This window comes from Podarcis gaigeae, assembly GCF_964106915.1.
Source record: "Podarcis gaigeae genome assembly, chromosome: 5".
Taxonomy (NCBI): Eukaryota; Metazoa; Chordata; class Lepidosauria; order Squamata; family Lacertidae; genus Podarcis; species Podarcis gaigeae.
The window spans coordinates 98,215,045-98,236,564 of record NC_139681.1 but is presented as its reverse complement, the minus strand read 5'-3'; the positions used below and the strand labels follow the sequence as shown (position 1 = coordinate 98,236,564).

The following is a 21,520-nucleotide window of genomic DNA, read 5'->3' as shown; positions in this document are numbered from 1 at the left end:
TTCTAACTCAGAAGATTTTTTTTAAAAAAGTGGTCTGCATGAGATCTGTATGCTAAGGGTAAAAAGAAGGTAGCGATCCACATTCTCAAAGTGCTTTCCAGATGCTTAGCTGTGTCCATGAATATTTCCTGTGTACAATAAGCGTGGTACGTGAATTACATATGAGAGTCATGTTTGAATAAAGCACCCTGTTTGTGTGTGTGAGAGAGAGAAAATTCAAGAGATTATGCAACATGACCAAATGAAGTGAAACTTGACAGAGGATAATATATTACCCAAACGAACAAACCCACCAGCAAATGAATGTGGGTTGCTACTTGCACATAATTTTTCCTTTCTCTTTTGGGAAAAAAAGAATGTTTCTAATTATTAGTGATGAAGAGAAGCTTCTGTTTAATCTCCCTGTTGCTTCCCTGCCATTGCTCCCCATTTTGTCACTACCCAAAAGACACATTGTTTTAGATGGGCAAGAGCATTAAAGGGATTTGGGGTGGAGTCCAAGGGGGCTTAACCCTGCAAGTGGGCCATTCTGTGTAAGCTCCCATCTGGGAGCATCCTATTGTAGCTTCTCACACACTTGCTACCCCAGAGATCTGAGGTTCAGTGTCCTCTGAAACAATTCTTAAAAGAGTAGTGAGGGCAGGAGAGGGAGAGAAATTAAAACTATCCCACAGCCTGCCAATAAGGATTTAGAGAAGCCTTGTGCATCTGGGGGCCAAACTTCTTAGTTTCAGGAAAAAGCATGTAAGAGGCAACAGCATGGAAGTTTATAAAAATTATGCATGGCATGCGGAAAGTATCCTGTGGAAAGATTTTTTCTTCTTCTCTTGGTACTAGAATTGCTGCATATCCAACGAAGCTGAATGTTGGGCCTTCTTGGTAGTGGCACCCGCCCTGTGGAAGGCCCTCCTGTCAGATGTCAAGGAAATAAACAACTATCTGATGTTTAGAAGGCAGTCCTGTGTAGGGAAGTTTTTAATGTTTGAAGTTTTATTGTGCTTTTAATATTCTGTTGGGAGCAGCCCAGAGTGGTCGGGGACACCCAGCCAGGTGGGCAGGGTATAAATAAATTATTATTATTATTATTATTATTATTATTATTATTATTATTATTATACATTTTAGGACAGGGGATAGTAAGTACTTCAAGCAGCGGCTAGTTAAACTATGGAACTCCCTCCCACAGCAGGCAGTGATGTCCACAACTTAGATGGCTTTAAAAGAGGACCAAACAAATTCATGGAGGAGAGGGCTATTGGTGGTGACTAGATATTATGGCTACACTCTGCCTTCCTAGTCAGAGGCAGTCATGTTTCTGAATCTGCCCAGACCATCGTTCTGCCTGGACTCTGAGATCCAGCTCCCAGGGCCTTCTGGCAGTTCCCTCACTGCAAGAAGCCAAGTTACAGGGAACCAGGCAGAGGGCCTTCTTGGTAGTGGCACCCACCCACCAGATGTCAAAGAGACAACTACCAGACATTTAGAAGACATCTGAAGGCAGCCCTGTTTAGGGATGCTTTTAATGTTTAACAGACCATTGTATTTTAATACTTTGTTGGAAGCCGCCCAGCCAGATGGGTGGGGTATAAATAAATTATTATTATTATTATTATTATTAGTATTATTATTAGTATCTCAGTTGCTGGAAACTGCAGGAGGGGAGAGCTGCTCTTGTGTTCCAATTCTGCTTACTGCTTTCCCACAGGCATCTGGCTGGCCACTGTGAGAACAGGATGTTGGAGTCAATGGGCCATTGGCCTGATCCTGCAAGCCCAGCCCTATGTTGTTATGTTCACCGGCTGCTTTCGGCCATGAGTCTTGTCAGCCCCAACCAGCTTGTGGTCTGTGACAAGTGGAAGTTGTAGATCACAGAACACCTGGTGGCCACACCCAGTTGTGTAAGGTTACCTTGGACTCTTTAGATTCTCAGCTTGGAGATCCAGTGTGGTGTAGTGGTTAGCGTGTTGGACCTGGAGCTGAGAGACCAGGGTTCAAATCCTACACTGGCCATGAAGCTCACTGGGTGACCTTGGGGACGAGTCGCTGCCTCTCACCCCAACCTTCCTCACAGGGTTGTTGTTGTTGTTGTTTAGTCGTTTAGTTGTGTCCGCCTCTTCGTGATCCCATGGACCAGAGCACGCCAGGCACTCCTGTCTTCCACTGCCTCCCGCAGTTTGGTCAAACTCATCCTGGTAGCTTCGAGAACACTGTCCCACCATCTCATCCTCTGTCGTCCCCTTCTCCTTGTGCCCTCCATCTTTCCCAACATCAGGGTCTTTTCCAGGGAGTCTTCTCTTCTCATGAGGTGGCCAAAGTCTTGGAGCCTCAGCTTCAGGATCTGTCCTTCCAGTGAGCACTCAGGGCTGATTTCCTTCAGAATGGAGAGGTTTGATCTTCTTGCAGTCCATGGGACTCTCAAGAGTCTCCTCCAGCACCAGAATTCAAAAGCATCAATTCTTCGGCGATCAGCCTTCTTTATGATCCGGCTGTCACTTCTATACATCACTACTGGGAAAACCATAGCTTTTACTATACGGACCTTTGTTGGCAAGGTGATGTCTCTGCTTTTTAAGATGCTGTCTAGGTTTGTCATTGTTTTTCTCTCAAGAAGCAGGCGTCTTTTAATTTCGTGGCTGCTGTCACCATCTGCAGTGATCATGGAGCCCAAGAAAGTAAAATCTCTCACTGCCTCCATTTCTTCCCCTTCTATTTGCCAGGAGGTGATGGGACCAGTGGCCATGATCTTAGTTTTTTTGATGTTGAGCTTCAGGCCATATTTTGCGCTCTCCTCTTTCACCCTCCATAAAAGGTTGTTGTAGGGATTAATTAAACGAAGAGGGAGAAAACCACCTTCAGCTCCCTGGAGAAAAAAGTTAGACAGAAATGCAGTGAAATAATAAACAATAAAGGCAATGAAATACTAAACAAACTTGATATCCCTTTTCTCTGAAGGATGAGAGCTCGGAGACCCACCCATCTAATCTCCCTGGTTTGCCGCGAGAGTTTGAGGTGCTCGCATCTCCGGAATGAAAGGGGCCTCCCTCGCCTCTCTCACGCCCCCCCAAAAAGAGAAAGGACATATTCATATTCAAATCATTCCATTAGGAATGCAGACAGGGTCCTTGTCTGGGAGACGTTACCCAGTCCAGACCAGACCTTAGAGGGGACGGAGTCTCTAAGCACTGGGAAGGCATTTGGCTAATATAGGGACACTGGGAGGGGGGGGGCAGACGATGGCACCACGCCAGAAAGTGAAAGAATTTGCACCCAGGATGCCAGGAGGGAGACGGGCCCCTCTGCATTTGTCTCAGGAAATCCCTATTGCTTTCTTTTAAAGGGCTTCAGGGGAAAGCGATGAGGCGAGGGGAGACGGACCCAGCCAACAAGGGGAGCTTTGTCCTCACTCTGCTGTGGCTGCAACCAGCTACTTAACTTTTTATTTACAATACGCTTTGTGACTGTACAGAACGCAGGAGCGGCAAACTCCCTGCCCAAAGGGATGGCTGCATCACTTTGAGGTTGGGGTCGTTTAAAAATGCTGCTATGTGCTGTAAGCTGCCCAGAGTGGATGGGGAAGCCTAGCCAGATTGGTGGGGTATAAACAATAAAAATATTTATCTTTACAGTGGTACCTCGGGTTACATACGCTTCAGGTTACATACGATTCAGGTTGCAGACTCCGCTAACCCAGAAATAGTGCTTCAGGTTAAGAACTTTGCTTCAGGATGAGAACAGAAATTGTGCTCCAGCGGCACAGCAGCAGCAGGAGGCCCCATTAGCTAAAGTGGTGCTTCAGGTTAAGAACAGTTTCTGGTTAAGAACGGACCTCCGGAATGAATTAAGTACTTAACCCGAGGTACCACTGTATTATTATTATTAATTAAAAATCTTAACTTTATATTTCAGTTTCTAAAAAGGCATTAACCAAATACCCCATAAACCCCCAAGAAACAGTCCGTGCATGTACAGAGCGCAAACGACACAGTCAAAATTAAGTAGATTTGGAAATAGTTTAGAGCCGATTACGTTAGTTAGGCATCCTGTACACTGTTATGATTCTATGTCTATTTTGTACGCATTATTTGGGATGGGGAACAGCATTGCAGAATTCAGAAAGGCCTGGATGGATTTCGTAGGATTTGCTGTGTTTCGGAAAGTGTGAATTAGGCAGGTTCAGCTGGTTCTGTCCCACCCCTATCATCAGATACCAGAAAAAGTTTCAAATTCAAGAGCTGGCAGCCCTACAGGAGGGGCTGTTTTTGCTCCACCAGGAATCACATTTCTGTCGACTCCTTCCAGCACCTTCTCCTTTATCCTTTCTTGCCTTGAAACCGGCATGTGTTTTTCTCATGCCCCAATCTAGCCAATCATTGCCCATTTAGGTCAGGACATGATGAACCTTCGTCTAATCCAGGAAAGCAATTTGTGCAAACATGCCAGGAAACAGTTTGTAGAAGCAAGGAGGAGACCGTTGCCCCGTGCCTCTAGCTGGCTAAAGGTTAAGAACTGTTGCAACATTGGACTTCTGGGTTTCTGCAAGATCTTTGGCTTCTGGTCTGCCTGGGACAGAAGCTTCACCTGAGCTGCTCTTTAGTTCTGCCTGTGCTGACAATCCCCGGAAAACAGGAGTGGGACTTTAAAGTGAGATTGGTAGGGAGAACGTAAGAAAAGTTTGCTTGATCAGACCAATAACCTATCCAGTCCTGCTACCAGATGCCTCTGAGAAGCCCATCACAGCAGGAGCAGAGTGCAACAGTGCGCCAATGTGGTGTAGTGGTTAAGAGCGGTGGACTCGTAATCTGGTGAACTGGGTTCGATTCCCTGCTCCTCCACATGCAGCTGCTGGGTGACCTTGGGCCAGTCACAGTTCTCTGAAGTCTCACTCACCTCACAGAGTGTTTGTTCTGGGGGAGGAAGGGAAAGGAGAATGTGAGCCGCTTTGAGACTCTTTCGGGTAGTGATAAAGCAGGATATCAAATCCAAACTCTTCTTCTTCTTCTCTTTCCCCACTACCAGTGTTGTAAACCAAAATCTGCCCCTTTCCCCTTATGGGGTATCCAAGAGCCCGTATGGAGTCCTTACGTGGGTTCCCTATTGGTAGGAGAAAATAACAGAGGCCAACCAGAGAATATTGAGAAGCAAAGCAGTTAGTAAGCCTGATCTCTATTAAACTGTTGCAACAGGGTGCCCCCTTCACACGCAGGAAAGGAGGAGGATCCCGAACCAAGGTGTGCCCGCTCTTATATAGACATTTTAAATTCCCTGTCCTGGAGCTCATGACCACTACCACCCCATACACCATACCTACATCACAGAAAAGGCGGTCTACAGCAGAAATCTGAGTGTGTTACATGTTAATGCTCACTTGATTGGATACCCTGGGGAGCCTGGCCAGTCTTTTGTAATGATAAATACAAGCTTACGCTCTATTCCTTTATCTAAGTTGTTTAAAAAGTTGTTGAGCAACAGGCCAAGGACAGAACCCCATGAGCTGTGTAAATAAGTACTTTCTCTGATACCAGATGTAAGACTCATCCAGTACCCATCAAAAGCCTTTTCCTCCATGAGGTTCTCTAATCATCTGATATCACACATCACTTTTGTGAGTCAGAAGTAAAATCAAATAACAAGGGATATTGCTGAGCATAGTCGTGTTTTGTTATTGCAAAGAGTGTGGGAAATCTCTGCCGTATGGTTTCTTTTTCTATGTCTTCTGGCATGACATTTCATGTGACGGATGACAGACTGAGATGGAGACAGCAACAGAAGGGGACTTTGTGAAAACGAAAGCATTTGTGGGTTGAGATGTGAAAGTTGGGAGCAAATGGGAAAGCGAGTGAATACCAGAGCCCTTTCGATATAAAATGAAAAACATACTTCGCTGTGAGAGTGCATCTTCTCGCACATTTTTAAAATCATGGTGCTGGGGGAGAGATGCAGAAGGGCTTTGTGCACGTGGGAGAGAAATGGCCATCTCTGGGTCACACTTTACGTGGCTGGGATTGTAAAGCTGTAATTGCAGACTTGACAGTATGAAGTGAGAAAGGGAAATCCATATTGGGGACCCAGTGTGTGGTGCAATGGTTAGAGCAGGGCTGGTGAGCCTCAGACTGGGGCCAGGAAAGAGTGTGTCTCTGACTCTCTGCCTGGCCCTCAGAACAGATGGAATAAAAGATTTGTGGAGCTGGAAGGGAACCCAAAGGTCACCCATTCCAGCCCCCTGCAATGCAGGAATCTCAGTTAAATAACCCCTAGCAGATGGATATCCAACCTCCGCTTAAAATCCTCTAAGGATTTAAAAATCCTCCACCACCTTCCTAGGTAGTCCATTCCATTGCTGAACAGCTTTTACTGTCAGAAAGTCGTTCCTGATGTTTCGTCGGAATCTCTTTCCTTGCCATTTTAATCCCTTGATTCAGGTCCTGCCCTCCGGAACAGCACGAAACAAGCTTGCTCCATCTTCCATATGATATTTGAAGACAGCTCACCAACTCCCTCATCCCATCCCCATCAGGCTTGGTTTTCCAGACCCTTTTTCTGTTGACCCGCTAGCAAATTAGCAGCCAGATCAAAATTTTGCAAGCAAGGTGTTGCGTGCTGGCAGTAGTTTGACCACACACACGAACTCGCTGGCAGCTTCTGCACCAGCTGCAGCCTCCAGACTAGGGATCAGCAAACATTTTCAGCAGGGGGCCAGTCCACTGTCCCTCAGACCTTGTGGGGGGCCAGACTATATTTTGGAGAGAAAAAATGAACGGATTCCTATGCCCCACAAATAACCCAGAGATGCATTTTAAATAAAAGCACACATTCTACTCATGTAAAAACATGCTGATTCCCGGACCGTCCGCAGGCCGGATTTAGAAGGTGATTGGGCCTGATCCGGCCCCCGGGCCTTAGTGCTCCAGACTGACCCCAGGGGCAGCCCCACCTAGAGCTGGCTGGTGTAGCAGGAACCCCCCCACCCCAATCATTCTGTTTGTATAAACTTCACACACACACACTCACACACTACATACGCCACATTTCTGTTATAAATTCATAGAAAATCAACCATACATCGGATTTGCACTGTTCCATTTTTATTTTACTCCATATGACAAGAACTAACAAAGGGGGGGTGACTTAGTCCTGGTCAGCCATAATCCCTTCACCGTCTCAGCACATCCACAGGAGCTCTGCCCATGCCAACCCTGATGATCCCAGACAGAAGACAATCAAGATCACAAAGAACTTGCATATGGGAGTGGATTCAGCATGGACTGAAACAAAGGACAATGATCAGATCTTCCCTCTCGGGGCAGGAAACTGCAAACTCCCCTTTGTCTCCTGGAAGTGACTCATGGGGAGGGGGAGAGAAGGGAACCAGCCAGGTGACAGGACACTCAGGTTACCACCACAACTCCTCCCTCAACCCCTCCTTTCTGTAATGTATGCATGATGTTTCTGGGGGTAGGCTTGATCTAGAGGAGGGGAATTTCAAAAGTTTTTATAAGACCTTGCACACTATTCTTCTGGGTCTTTCCTCTAGCCTGCAAGTGAGGGGAATACCCTGTTGCAACAGTTCAATAAAGGCCAAGCCTACAGGCTGCTGTTTTGCTCCAAGTTATCCTGGTTGGTGTCTTTGTTTTGTCCAAGGGAGCCCTCGGATTTTTCCTGTAACACTGGCAACTGTTCTCCTCTCCCGTAAGCAATCTCAGCTCATCTACCTGTGACTCTTTCAAGTGAAGATGGCAGGGTAGGGGGTTGAGCAGGGAAATATGAGCTGCGTCTCCCCCCCCCCAATAATAAAGAGGCCTCCAACATACACCCCCCCCCCGAATTGTCTCCGTCGACTCTTTTGCAAGCCCTCGGCTCCTTGCCGTGCAGCTATTTTTAAAGATAATATTCCAACGGAGTGGAAACAATTTTTGCCTACATCCTGAGCGCGTTTGTCTTCATCTGTTCCTAAGCTGTGATAATTAAGACAACCTGATGGAAAGTTCCCAGTGGCTGAATGACTTCATGGTCTTTTGGTGCCACAATACACTTGGATTTCGCTCTCCCAGTCTTGTGGCAAAAAGGTTTACATACTTTCTGGAAGGGCAGGGTGTGGCAGAGAGCCTAGGAAGGCTGTGGGCTTGGCGCGTCTCAGAATACGGGTCTGCTTTTTGGAAAAGCTAAGATTCAGATCACCCACATGTTATTGGCCTTGGTGCTGTTTAACTTACCCAGAGAGGATCCTTTCCTTCCAGGAAACTGCAGGGTCTGACTGTGATTGATTAGCTGGACTTGGGGCACGTTTTGCTTTGTGGGTTCGGGGTGGCTGGCAGTGCTTTGAAAACGATCGCTGTGTATGAAAGCAGGATTTGAAAGCCATCCCGAAAATGCAAAAGAGGTTCCGTCCCTCTTCTGTCATGACTTACAGACCAGCCTGGTTTCCAAACGATGTTCAGACTCCAGGAAGCGGGTTGGGTAGGAGATCAGAGGAGAAAAAATGTCGACACCAGCCCTACATTGGTTTGATAATGGATATGTTCCATTTGGCCTGCCTAATTTTGGGGAAAGTTTCAGGCTCCATTCCACACACAAACACCATCTGGGGCAATTGTGAGCCTCTGTTTCACTGCTGGTGGATGTGGGTGCAAAATGCAGAAATGCAATTTTATTTTTTTTAAAAAAATCCATTCAGGAAGGTGGGTTTATACAGTCATACGCTGTGGGTTAAACCACAGAGCCTAGGACTTGCCGACCAGAAGGTCGGTGGTTCGAATCTCCGCAACGGGGTGAGCTCCCGTTGCTCAGTCCCAGCTTCTGCCAACCTGGCAGTTCGAAAGCACCTCAAAGTACAAGTAGATCAATAGGTACCACTCCGGCGGGAAGGTAAACGGCGTTTCTGTGCGCTGCTCTGGTTCGCCAGAAGCGGCTTAGTCATGCTGGCCACATGACCTGGAAGCTGTACGCCGGCTCCCTCGGCCAATAAAGCGAGATGAGCGCTGCAACCCCAGAGTCGGGTACGACTAGATCTAATGGTCAGGGGTCCCTTTACCTTTTACGTCATGTTACGTTTGCTTCATGTTACGTTTTTTCAGGTTGCGTCCTGCAGCAACCTGGAAGTACCGGAAAGAGTTACTTCCGGGTTTCGCCGCTTGCACATGCGCAGACACGCAAAAATGATGTCACGCGCATGCACTGAAGTGGCAAATCGCAACCCGCGCGTGCACAGAGGTGCCGCTGTGGGTTGTATTCCTTTCATGTTGCGAACGGGCCTCCGGAACAGAACCCGTTCACAACCAGAGGTACCACTGTAATTGTGTTTTAACATTGCTGTGTCGTGCATGGCACCTGAACACACAGACAAAAGAATGTCAGACCAGTGTTGGATCAGACCAATGAGCCAGCCAGATGCCCTGATGGGAAACCAGAAAACAGGATCCGAGCACAAGAGTCCTCTTTCCTCCTGCTGCCAGTTCCAGAAACTGGTGTTCAGAAGCATTGGAGTCAGAGCAGAGCAGTTGTGGCTATTAGCCATCGATAGCCATTTCCTCCTCCCTGAATTTGCCCAATCCTGTTTAAAAGCCACCCAAGCTGGTGGCCGCTGCTGCTTCCTGTCAGAGCAAGTTCCACAATTTATGAGCTGTGCAAAGATGCACTTTCTTTTATCACATACAGCCTGTGCTTGTATTTGTTTTACTGTATTGTATTTGTACTGTATTGTATATTGTATGGCTCAGGACCACAATACCTCAAGGACTGCCTCTTTCCATATGAACCTACCTGGTCCCTGAGATCATCATCTGATGCCCTCCTTCGTCTGCCCCCTCCTTGAAAGGTCCGGAGGGTGGCAACACGAGAACGGGGCCTTCTCTGCAGTGGCTCCCCATCTGTGGAATGATCTCCCCAGGGAAGCTTGCCTGGCGCCTTCATTATACACCTTTAGGCACCAGGCAAAAACGTTCCTTTTTAACCAGGAGGCCTTTGGTTGACCTCATGGACATCCTATACCCTTTTAAAATGTGGCTCTTTTGGGCGGGGGGCATGTTATTGAGTTGCTGTTTTTATTCTGATTTTATATGTTGTCATCTTTTTCTGTGAACCGCCCTGAGACCTCTGGATATAGGGTGGTATATAAACTCAAAAAGTAACAATAGTATTTTTTCTATCGATTTTGTTTTTAATTGATAATCAAGTTTAGTGTTTGGTGGATTTGTAAGACACTCTGAAGCATCTTTTTTCTGGAAAACAACAAATTATTATTATTATTATTATTATTATTATTATTTTACCCCCCCCCCCTTCTTCCTCCACTAACTACTTGGATTTGACTGTGAATCTTACTGGTGGCATCACCTGCAGTAGCATCACCCGTATTTCCTCTTCTTCTTGTGGAAAACCCAGGTCTGGAAAGGCATGTTGCTGCAACAGACAGTGAAAGAACAATATATTACCCTTATTTCTTACCTGGCAGGCGAGAGACCTTGATCATGAAAGAGGTTTTCCCAGGGTGAGGCTCATCCATTGCACTGTGGGCGTGCTGACCCCTTGAATTTCCCCAAATGCAGAAACTCGACTGCATAATTTGTGGTAGTTCAGGGAAGTTTTTAATGTGTGACATCTTACTACATGGAACTGGCGGAGATGACTGGCAGAATCCGAGACCAGGGAGAAAAGTCGGTGGAAGAAGATTGGAAGGAATTTAAAGATTATCTACAGAAACATTGTAAAATTAAGGAATGTTAGAAGGATGCTGGAATGAAATTATGTGGTTTTAGCAGTAATGTTATAAAGGAGTATGTAAAAATGGATTGTTAACAGGTGAGAATGTAAAGTTATAATATATTAAGATAAATTATTAAGATAAAAACAAAGATGGAAAGGATTTGCTGAATTAACTAACTGAACTAGAATGCAAAAGAGGGAGGTGTGAGGAGGTCAAGGAAATAAGTAAATGAAAGATAAGACATAGAAAAATTGATTTGTTTTTAATTGTTTTTATTTTTTTGTATTTTGTATTTTTTGTTTTATTTTTCTTTATTTTTGTAATTTTGTTGAACCTTCAATGAATATTATTTAAAAAAATAATAATGTGTGACATCTTAGTGTATTTTTGGTCTTTGTGGAAGCCGCCCAGTGTGACTGGGGAAACCCAGCCAGATGGGCGGGGTGCAAGTAAATTATTATTATTATTATTATTATTATTATTATTATTATTATTATTTCTTCCTCTTCTTGTCCTGCAAAGCCCAGATCTGGAGATGTATGTATCTGTTGGTGTTGCTGCAACAATATATTTGAAGCTGATGGTTCTTTTTCTTTCCTGTTGGGCCTGGAACAGGTGGAGTCTGAGGACCAAGTCCTGGCAAATTTCTGCGGGAGGGAAGCCACGGACACAGAGCAGACCCCAGGGCAGCAGGCCATTGTCTCCCCGGGGTCTTTCATGAGCCTCACTTTCCGATCGGACTTCTCCAACGAGGAACGTTTCACAGGGTTTGACGCCCATTACACAGCCGTGGGTGAGTAGCCGCTTGGCCACAATGTGGGTTGCCCAGGCCGCTGGACTCCAAAGTACCTGCAGTTGACAACAGCTAAAATACATTAAAAGTGTGTGTTTTTTAAATACCGTATTTTCCGCTCTATAAGACGCACCAGACCACAAGACACACCTAGTTTTTGTAGGAGGAAAACAAGAAAAAAAATATTCTGAATCCCAGAAGCCAGAACAGCAAGAGGGATCACTGCGCAGTGAAAGCAGCAATCCCTCTTGCTGTTCTGGCTTCTGGAATAGCTGCGCAGCCTGCATTCGCTCCATAAGACGCACACACATTTCCCCTTACTTTTTAGGAGGGAAAAAGTGAGTCTTATAGAGCAAAAAATGTGGTACTACACAACTAAAACCCACAACAAAACAGTCTAAAACCCAGTGGACTAATGCTGGCAAAAAGGGTGGCGCTAAAGAAACTCTAATTGAAAGGTTTGTTTGTCCCCAGTAAATAGTATTTGTTGCACTTGGATGGGTTTTTTTAAAAAATGAAATTGCTGTATAATTTTTTTTCAGTGACTTACACACTTGCTGAAGTCTCTGGACAGTCTCCGGGGGCAGTCACCAATACAGTATGTTGCAGTAGCCAAGCTTTGACGTTGCAGAAGCCACGTCATAAAGGATAGCAGCCAGGTCAAAATGGAAGGGAAACTGGGTGTTTGCTTTAGTAAATGTGTAGCAAAGAAGACTCACATGGCATTCCAATAATTCAACAAAAGAGAAAAAAGAATTCGCATGGTCAGGTATAAGATAAAGAGGTTTAAGACAATGAGTGTGTTTTGGTGGGCGGTTATTGGTTTGTTTTTTTCATTCTTGTGTTCATCATGTATTTTGTGTTTCTATGTTGGAATTTTTTTGTGTGTGAACCACCCTGAGGTCTGTGGATGGAGGGTGACATACAAATTTAAGAAATAAAATGATGATATAAAGGAAAATGGGAAGATAAACTTGTACCAAAGAGGATCATTCCAAGTATTATGGCATCATTCCAAGATAAGCAATAAGCAGCTGATCCAAAAAATCATACAATAAAAAACGTCGCCATATGAAATAATATTTGGATGGAATTTGCCATCTGTGCAACCATGTCGTTAAACTAGCTACAATAAACCACCAGGCAGATGCAAAGTCCAGCGGGTCCACTTCCCCTCTGAGAGCCCAGAGTTGGTGGGCCAATTTCTCTGGTTTGGCTACAAATAAAGCTTTTAAAAACCAGTTTGTTGTAGAGTACACAGAAGCATCCTTCAATAATAATAATAATAAATTTTATTTATACCCTGCCCTCCCCGTCCGGAGCCGGGCTCAGGGCAGCTAACACCAGTAAAATTACCATAAAAACATAATTGGGGGGGGGGCAATTTAAAATACAGGTTAAAATACAATTTAAAATGCAGCCTCATTTTAAAAGTGGCCCATAGATCAAGACCATAAGGGGAGGGAAACATAAGGGTCAGACTGAGTCCAAACCAAAGGCCAGGCGGAACAGCTCTGTCTTGCAGGCCCTATGGAAAGATGTCAAGTCCCGCAGGGCCCTAGTCTCTTGTGAAAGAGCGTTCCACCAAGTCAGGGCCAGTACTGAAAAGGCCCTGACCCTGGTTGAGACCAATCTAACCACCTTGTGACTTGAGACCTCCAAAATGTTGTCATTTGTGGACCTTAAGGTCCTCCATGGGACATACCAGGAGAGGCGGTCCCATAGATACGTTGGTCCTAGGCCGCATAGGGCTTTAAAGGTCAAAACCAGCACCTAGCCTTCTAGCCTTGAGATGCGACGGAATGGGAGCTGTTAGCAAATGAGGCATTCGTATCTTGGTCAACTGAAGTTACCTCCCAAAAACTTGGAAAGTAAGCACAACCTGGGGTCCATATAGATCTTTTGCCTGTTGACGGTGCCAAGTTCGAAAATCCTAAAGGGTTTGCTTTACGAGTCTGCTGCTCCCTCCTGTTCTATAACAGATATTGATGAGTGTCTGGAGAAGAGCGATGAAGAGCTGGCCTGTGACCACCACTGCCACAACTATATTGGCGGGTACTACTGCTCCTGCCGGTTTGGCTACATCCTCCACTCTGACAACAGGACTTGCAAAGGTATTGCCCGTATCACAATGCTGGGAGTGAACTGGGCTGGTTGCTCTGAAACTCGAGAGCAGGAGTGGGGAATAGGTGCTTTAAAAAGGTAAAGGGACCCCTGACCGTTAGGTCCAGCCGTGGACGACTCTGGGGTTGCAGTGCTCATCTCGCTTTACTGGCCGAGGGAGCCGGCATTTGTTCCGGGTCATGTGGCCAGCATGACTAAGCCGCTTCTGGCGAACCAGAGCAGCGCATGGAAACGCCATTTACCTTTCCGCCGGAGCGGTACCTATTTATCTACTTGCACTTTTATGTGCTTTTGAACTGCTAGGTTGGCAGGAGCTGGGACCGAGCAACAGGAGCTCACCCTGTTGCGGGGATTCGAACCGCCCACCTTCTGATCAGCAAGTCCTAGGCTCTGTGGTTTAGACCACAGTGCCACCCGCGTCCCTTAATAGGTCTTTAGTTCCAAGCTTAGCACTTAGTGCATGGATTCAAAATAATAGATTATATTAATTGGGGTGACTGTCAGGTTGGTGCCAGGCTCTCTCTCCCCCCCCCCCCCTTGGGAGTAGAGAAGTAGAACAAAGCAAAAGTTTCTCTTACCAGTTAGAAATTTTAATGATCACAGAGGGAGAACAAAGCATCCATTCCTAGGATGAAGATGCTCCCAATTAAGGATTTCACCCCCACCCGCAACCCCATCACTTCCGTGTCTTACAACCTGAACTCACAACCACTTTGCTTTCTGTTCTGCTACCTGACCAGCTCGCCATGACCTTGGGTTGAGCAGATGGATGCTTTCCAGCAAAAGAGAGTCTGTTAACTCTGTCTCTCTCTCCCTCCCAGTTCTTCTTCTCCTAGCTGTTCCCCACTCAGTTCTTCCCAACTTCTGCCTTCTGAACTATGCCCCTCTGCAAACCACTCTTCCAAATCTATACTGTCCCACTGCTCCTGGGAAGATTCAGGATCCTGATCAGGAGCAGAGGGAGGTGGGGTTCCCACCATTCCTCCTCAGTGCAGCCCTCCTCAGCACAGTCCCTGACAGTTGGGGTGGTTTGCCCAAAATGGCCTTACAGGCCAAATGCAGAGGCTTGGCAGGTGCAATTAGAACCATGGGATTGCGGCAACCAATGCAGGTTCACCCACATCCCAATCCTCTGCCCCTCCCACCTCTGCCACTGAAGCTGCTGCCTCACCACAGATTTCTACCCCAACTAGTGTTGTTTCTCCACCAGTTTGGCTACCAGGACCTTGTGTCACGAGGCTGAACCAGGATCTCTCCTGCATGAACTTAGCCCCTGAGCTATTACTGCTCGTCCCCTAGAAACATGGGAAGAAGTGGCCTTCTGTGGAGTCAGACCATTGGCCACGGCAATACTGACCCTGGCAGACACAACATAGCCAAGGTGTTGTGTGTGCTGGGGTGCAGCCAAGGGATCAGGGGCAATTGGCAGCCCCCCAGCAGGCCCCAGCCCACCGGCCGGTGTGCCAGCCGATCTCCAGTCCTTGGATCAGCATGAAACTGGGACCTGAGTTTCAGAAGCCTTCAGAAGCTGGGCACACACACTCAGCAGAGTAAATAACGCTGCACAACAGAAGTGGCAGGGAGAGGCTGTGTTGAGTATACCGTATTTTTCGCCCTATAGGACGCACTTTTTCCCCTCCAAAAATGAAGGGGAAATCTGGGTGCATCCTATGGGGCGAATGCAGGCTTTCGCTGAAGCTTGGAGAACGAGAGGGGTCGGTGCACACTGACCCCTCTCGCTCTCCAGGCTTCAGGAAGACATCCGCAGCCTAGGCAGCCCTGCGGGAGGTCCCTCAGGGCTGTCTAGGCTGCAGATAGTAGCCTGCTTCCCGGAGCGTCGGGCGCCCTGAAAGCAGAGCGCCCGACGCTTTGGGAACACATCCGCAGCCTAGGCAGCCCTGTGGGAGTTCCCCGCAGGGCTCCCCATGCTGCGGATAGCAGCCTGCCGCCCGGCGCGCAGAACACCCTGAAGGGTGCGGCCAGCCCCACAAGCTTGGGGGACAGCAGGGAGGCGCAGCACCGCCATCCCGCTGTTCCTTGACCTGGTTCATTTTCCCCGACCTGCTTTTGGGGGGGAAATAAAGGGGGGAAATTTCCTTTATTTCCCCCCAAAAAACTATGTGTGTCCTATGGGACGGAGCGTCCTATGGGACGAAAAATACGGTATTTACAAGCAGTTTATTCAGCATACATCAGGACAAAAGGAAAAACATGTCTTCTCCCCCTTCATGTCCAAAGCAAGCAGCATAAGAAAAAGCTATACACAGACGGAAGTTCCCAGCAAACTGTGCCGGAGTGTAAACAGACATGTGACCTACAACAGTCTCATGCCTGTCCCTTAAGGTGGAACGGAATATTCTAGCCGTGTGTGTTCACCCTTGTCTCCCTTGCAGTGGAGTGCAGCGACAACCTCTTCACTCAGAGGAATGGGGTGATCAACAGCCCAGACTTCCCCAATTCCTACCCCAAGAGCTCCGATTGCTTGTACCGCATTGAGCTGGAAGAGGGTTTCTTCATTACGCTGGAGTTCAACGACAACTTTGACATTGAAGACCACCCAGAAGTCACCTGCCCGTATGACTACATCAAGGTGAGCACAGCAAGCTGATCTGGCTCTAGTTCCATGGCGACTGGAAAATACCAGGAGGCCAGGGAGAAATCACACACACACACACACACACCCCCTTGTTTTTTAAGTACAGTACGGTTGCATTTGACTTGCCTGATTTCAACCAGACACAAATGATGGTCTCACCTTTTCTCTGCTCCTCCTTTGATTGTTTTTCCTGACAGATCAAAGCCGGGCGTCAGGAGTTTGGGCCTTTTTGTGGAGAGAAATCGCCAGGACGCATTGAAACGAAGAGCAACAGCATTCAGATATTGTTCCACAGTGACAACTCTGGAGAGAATGGAGGGTGGAAGCTGTCCTACACGGCAATAGGTAATCTCCCCCGAGGCGACACTTCTTAACCCCCACCTGTTCTATACATTTAGACCAGCAGCATCCCACTCCCAGAGGATCATGGGTACTGTAGTCTGTTCAGGGTGCTGAGAGGCTCTTAGTCCCTGCACAGACCAGACTCTACCAGAGGAGAGATAAAATTTTCAATGCAAAAATTACAAACACAGAATCCAAAATAAAACAGTAAAAGGTAAAGGGACCCTGACCATTAGGTACAAACAAGCAAAACAAAAAAAAAAACACAAAAGAAAAAAGAACACAAAAAGAAAAACACACATCTACAAATAAAACAATACCATCATTCTAATCTAGTCATTACATACATATACACATTGACTTCCTTCCTTTGTTCTAAGACCTCAAAATTTTTATTCTTTCTAAGTTGTTGTGTCTAATGCAGATTACCTCTATCTTTATACTTTTTACACCATTGGGTGCAGCCAAGAGCGTTTAAAGCAGTGGTTCTCAAACTTTTTCCTCTGAGCCACACTTGCAGAATGAAAATTTGCTCACGACACACTGAATTTTTTTATTGATAAGAAATACATTGGAAAATAACATTGGAACCAGGCAGAGGGCCTTCTCGGTGGTGGTGCCCGCCCTGTGGAATGCCCTCCCGTCAGATGCCAAGGAAATAAACAACTATCTGACATTTATAAGACATTTGAAGGCAGCCCTGTTTAGGGAAGTTTTAAATGTTTGAAGTTTTATTCTGTTTTTAATGTTCTGTTGAAAGCCACCCAGAGTGGCTGGGGAAACCCAGCCAGATGGGTGGGGTATAAATAATAAATTATTATTATTATAAAACAAAAAGGGAAAGCTCCTAGCAGTGCTTGATTTATACCATAGAACACAACTGCTTTATGATATGATCATGGGACATCCCGAAAGTATAAAACAATGCAGCTACGTGAATGATTCCCTAAATATAATTATAAACTATACCTTAAGTATGTATGCAAACCCAGTGAGAAGTGTGAGATTGCTTTTGCAGGGGTATCTCATTTATAAGAGGTCTAATTTGAGACAAACAAACTCTCATCTCCTCATCAACATAAAGAAGCCTTTCTCTTTTCCCGTCTTTCATATTTCTTTGATTATCCTTGAATCTTCCAGCCACACACGCCATTCTCTTTCCTTTTTTCCAAATTTTTTAATTTATTTTATAGCACAAATAAACAACACAAACAGAAAAACAAACAATACAAATAGATTCTTGTCTTATCCTTATTTTTTATAAACATTGTTAGGTGGGCTTCCCCAAGTCCCCCCTATCTGATTTTCATTTTACCTCATCTTTAGCAGTTTCATATATCATAATTTCTAACCATTTAGCAGTTTCATATATCATAATTTCTAACCATTTTTTTATCACACTTACTTTAACCATAAAAATCTTCACATTTTATCACTTACAAATAATACTAAATTAAAATACGCTATCTTCTACTTCTAACCCTACAGCCTAAATCCACTTCCAAAGCTATTCTAAGATTTAAATATTAACGTATTTTTTCAAATATTCCTTAAACTTCTTCCAATCTTCTTCCACCGTCTCTTCTCTCTGGTCTCGGAGTCTTCCAGTCAGTTCGGCAAGTTCCATATACAGTGGTACCTCGGGATGCGAACGGGATCTGTTCCGGAGCCCCGCTCGCATCCCGAACAGAATGTAAGACGCAACGGCGCGTCTGCGCATGCACGGGTCGCGTTTCGCCGCTTCCGCGCACGCGCGTGACATCATTTTGTGCGTCTGCGCATGCGCAAGCGGCAAAACCCAGAAGTAACGCGCTCCGTCACTTCCTGGTCACCGCAGAGTGCAACCCGAACATGCTCAGCCTGAAGCACATTCAACTCGAGGTATGACTGTAGTCCATCATCTTCATCTGCCATTCTTCGATAGTTGGTAAATCTTGTTTCTTCCAATTCTTCACTAGCAATATTCTCACAGCTGTTGTGGCATACGGAAAAAAGTAACTTCACACTTGACATTCTCTCCTGCCACGGCACACCCTTTGAGAACCATGGGTTTAAAGCAATATGATACTACTTTCAATGTATGGTCCAGGTGGGACCTTAAGCTTGCATGCAAGTAATAATAATAATAATAATAATAATAATAATAATAATAATAATAATTATTATTATTATTATTATTATTATTATTATTATTATTTATACCCCACCCATTGGGCTGGGTTTCCCCAGCCACTCTTTCAATACATCTTCTGGCACTTTATCTCCAAATAAATACTGCATGGGGGCCCAACTTTCCAAATGAAAATGCATTTATTTATTTTATTTTATTTTATTGAAGCTCATTAAACTGCATGCCCACTAAAATCAAGATGTTGGTTGCTCATCAGCCTCATCCTTCTGTTATGTTTGCCCACTCAAATCTGCATCAAATTATGGTCTGGCTGAGCATCAGTTGCCTGAATCAAACACAGAGGAATAATTCCCGACCACTCACCACCAGCGCAGATTGTAAAATGTCAGGACCACCAAGGAAAGTGTAAATTTTACACAACATGCAATTATTTGCAGAATGAACCCAATAATATAATAGCTACTGGGCACAGCTATACAAAATTTTTTTTAAAAAAAATGCAACTTGATGGCTTAACTCAAACATGCAATTCAATTGCCTAACAATTTGGAAAAAAATGGCTTCTAAATGGAATAATAAAATGCATAATGTGCGTTGAAAGAAGGAGATAAATGGATAAATTCCCTGTTATGAATAAACAACACTGCTATTTTTAAATATATGCATACACCGCAGGTTATAATTGTGTCTCACATTCATTAAATTAATTGCTTTCTGTGAAAAATGTTGTGTGGAATGTGCAGGGGATCCTGATCTTTTATAACCTATGTCTGAGACATCAATTTCTTGGTGAGAAGCCAAGCCAGGCATTTCACTCCAAGAGAAGCACAATTTTGGCACCGGAGGCCCCATATTCATTCTCAAATGGCACCACAACAAGGTCTCCAACATTCCACCTTTCTACAACGTTGCTGTTGTTGTTTAGTCGTTTAGTCGTGTCCGATTCTCCATGACTCCATGGACCAGAGCACGCCAGGCACTCCTGTCTTCCACTGCCTCCCGCAGTTTGGTCAAACTCATGCTGGTAGCTTCGAGAACACTGTCCCACCATCTCGTCCTCTGTCGTCCCCTTCTCCTTGTGCCCTCCATCTTTCCCAACATCAGGGTCTTTTCCAGGGAGTCTTCTCTTCTCCTGAGGTGGCCAAAGTCTTGGAGCCTCAGCTTCAGGATCTGTCCTTCCAGTGAGCACTCAGGGCTGATTTCCTTCAGAATGGATAGGTTTGTTCTTCTTGCAGTCCATGGGACTCTCCAGAGTCTCCTCCAGCACCAGAATTCAAAAGCATCCATTCTTCGGCGATCAGCCTTCTTTATGGTCCAGCTCTCACTTCCATACATCACTACTGGGAAAACCATGGCTTTAACTATACAGACCTATGATGTCTCTGGTTTTTAAGATGCTGTCTAGGTTTGCCATCGCCTTTCTCCCAAGGAGCAGGCATCTTTTAATTTCGTGTCTGCTGTCACCATCTGCAGTGATCATGAAGCCCAAGAAAGTAAAATCTCTCACTGCCTCCATTTCATCCCCTTCTATTTGCCAGGAGGTGATGGGACCAGTGGCCACGATCTTAGTTTTTTTGATGTTGAGCTTCAGACCATATTTTGCGCTCTCCTCTTTCACCCTCCATAAAAGGTTCTTTAATTCCTCCTCACTTTCTGCCATCAAGGTTGTGTCATCTTGAGTACCTTTACTCAAAAGGAAGCCCCTCTGTGTTCAGCCGGGCTTTCTCCCAGTGGCTTAGAAGCACCACACTTCTGTTCTGGTTCCTGCCCATTGATCCTTTGGCAGATGGTCGTTGCTGCACCTCTCAGCTTTTCCATGCCGAGAAATCAAAAAGCAATTATTCCATTTCCTCCTTGAGCTGAGTCACAGAGAGTGGTTTGGATGCACCAGTGAAAAGGGCACAGAACTCTACGTTTTCGGTCCAAGAGGACAGGAGACGTTCTTTTCCTCTCCAGAAACATTTGCGCACTTTCACGGAATCACAGAATTTCAGGGTTCGTTGTCCAACCTCTTCCAGTGCAGGAACCGCAGTTGTTCCCTCTACAGTGCTTAACATTGCAGCTGCATCTTCTGGAGCAGCTTAACATTGCAGCTGCATCTTCTGGAGCAGCTTAACATTGCAGCTGAATCTTCTGGAGCAGCTTAACATTGCACCTGAATCTTCTGGAGCAGCTTAACATTGCAGCTGCATCTTCTGGAGCAGCTTAACATTGCAGCTGAATCTTCTGGAGCAGCTTAACATTGCAGGTGAATCTTCTGGAGCAGCTTAACATTGCAGCTGCATCTTCTAGAGCAGCTTAACATTGCAGCTGCATCTTCTGGAGCAGCTTAACATTGCAGCTGAATCTTCTGGAGCAGTTTAACATTGCAGCTGCATCTTCTAGAGCAGATTGCAGCAACATGATGCCCTTTAAGCCCATAAGAAGCGTGCTGCCATATCAGGCCAATGACCCATCTTGTCCAGCAGCCTGTTCTCACAGGGGCCAACCAGATGCCTCTTCTGGAAAACCCACAACCAGGATTCAAGCACAGGAGTAACTCTCCACCCCACCACCCGGGGTTTCAAGCAACTGAAATGCCTCTGTCCGTGCATTCATTGTGGCTAGTAGCTCTTCTCCATGAATTTGTCTAACCCGCTCTCTGTTTTTAAACTAAATTTATTTATTTGGTTTTTCAAATTTAAGTTTTACAATCACATATCCAACATACAGTTGATGCTCGGGTTGTGAACGTGATTGGTTGCACGTTCGCAACCCACAGCATTCGCAACCCGCAGCTGCGCGTCTGCGCACGCATGGGTTGTGATTCACTCAGTATCTGTCAGAAATTCTACT

At 45.6% G+C, this 21,520-nt stretch overlaps 1 protein-coding gene across 4 annotated transcripts in view; it reads left to right on the top strand.

The window, feature by feature from the left end:
• MASP1 (MBL associated serine protease 1) overlaps positions 1–21,520 on the top strand; it is a 112,363-nt gene that overhangs the window by 29,154 nt on the left and 61,689 nt on the right. For all 4 annotated transcript variants that reach the window (XR_014564345.1, XM_083739479.1, XM_083739481.1 and 1 more), the window contains exons 3-6: positions 11,315–11,492; positions 13,475–13,606; positions 16,010–16,206; positions 16,410–16,557. Coding sequence is in view for 3 of the 4 variants with exons in the window: in XM_083739479.1 (XP_083595605.1) it covers positions 11,315–11,492; positions 13,475–13,606; positions 16,010–16,206; positions 16,410–16,557 (655 nt within the window). In the remaining variant the exon portion in view is untranslated. The remainder of the gene's footprint in view (positions 1–11,314; positions 11,493–13,474; positions 13,607–16,009; positions 16,207–16,409; positions 16,558–21,520) is intronic.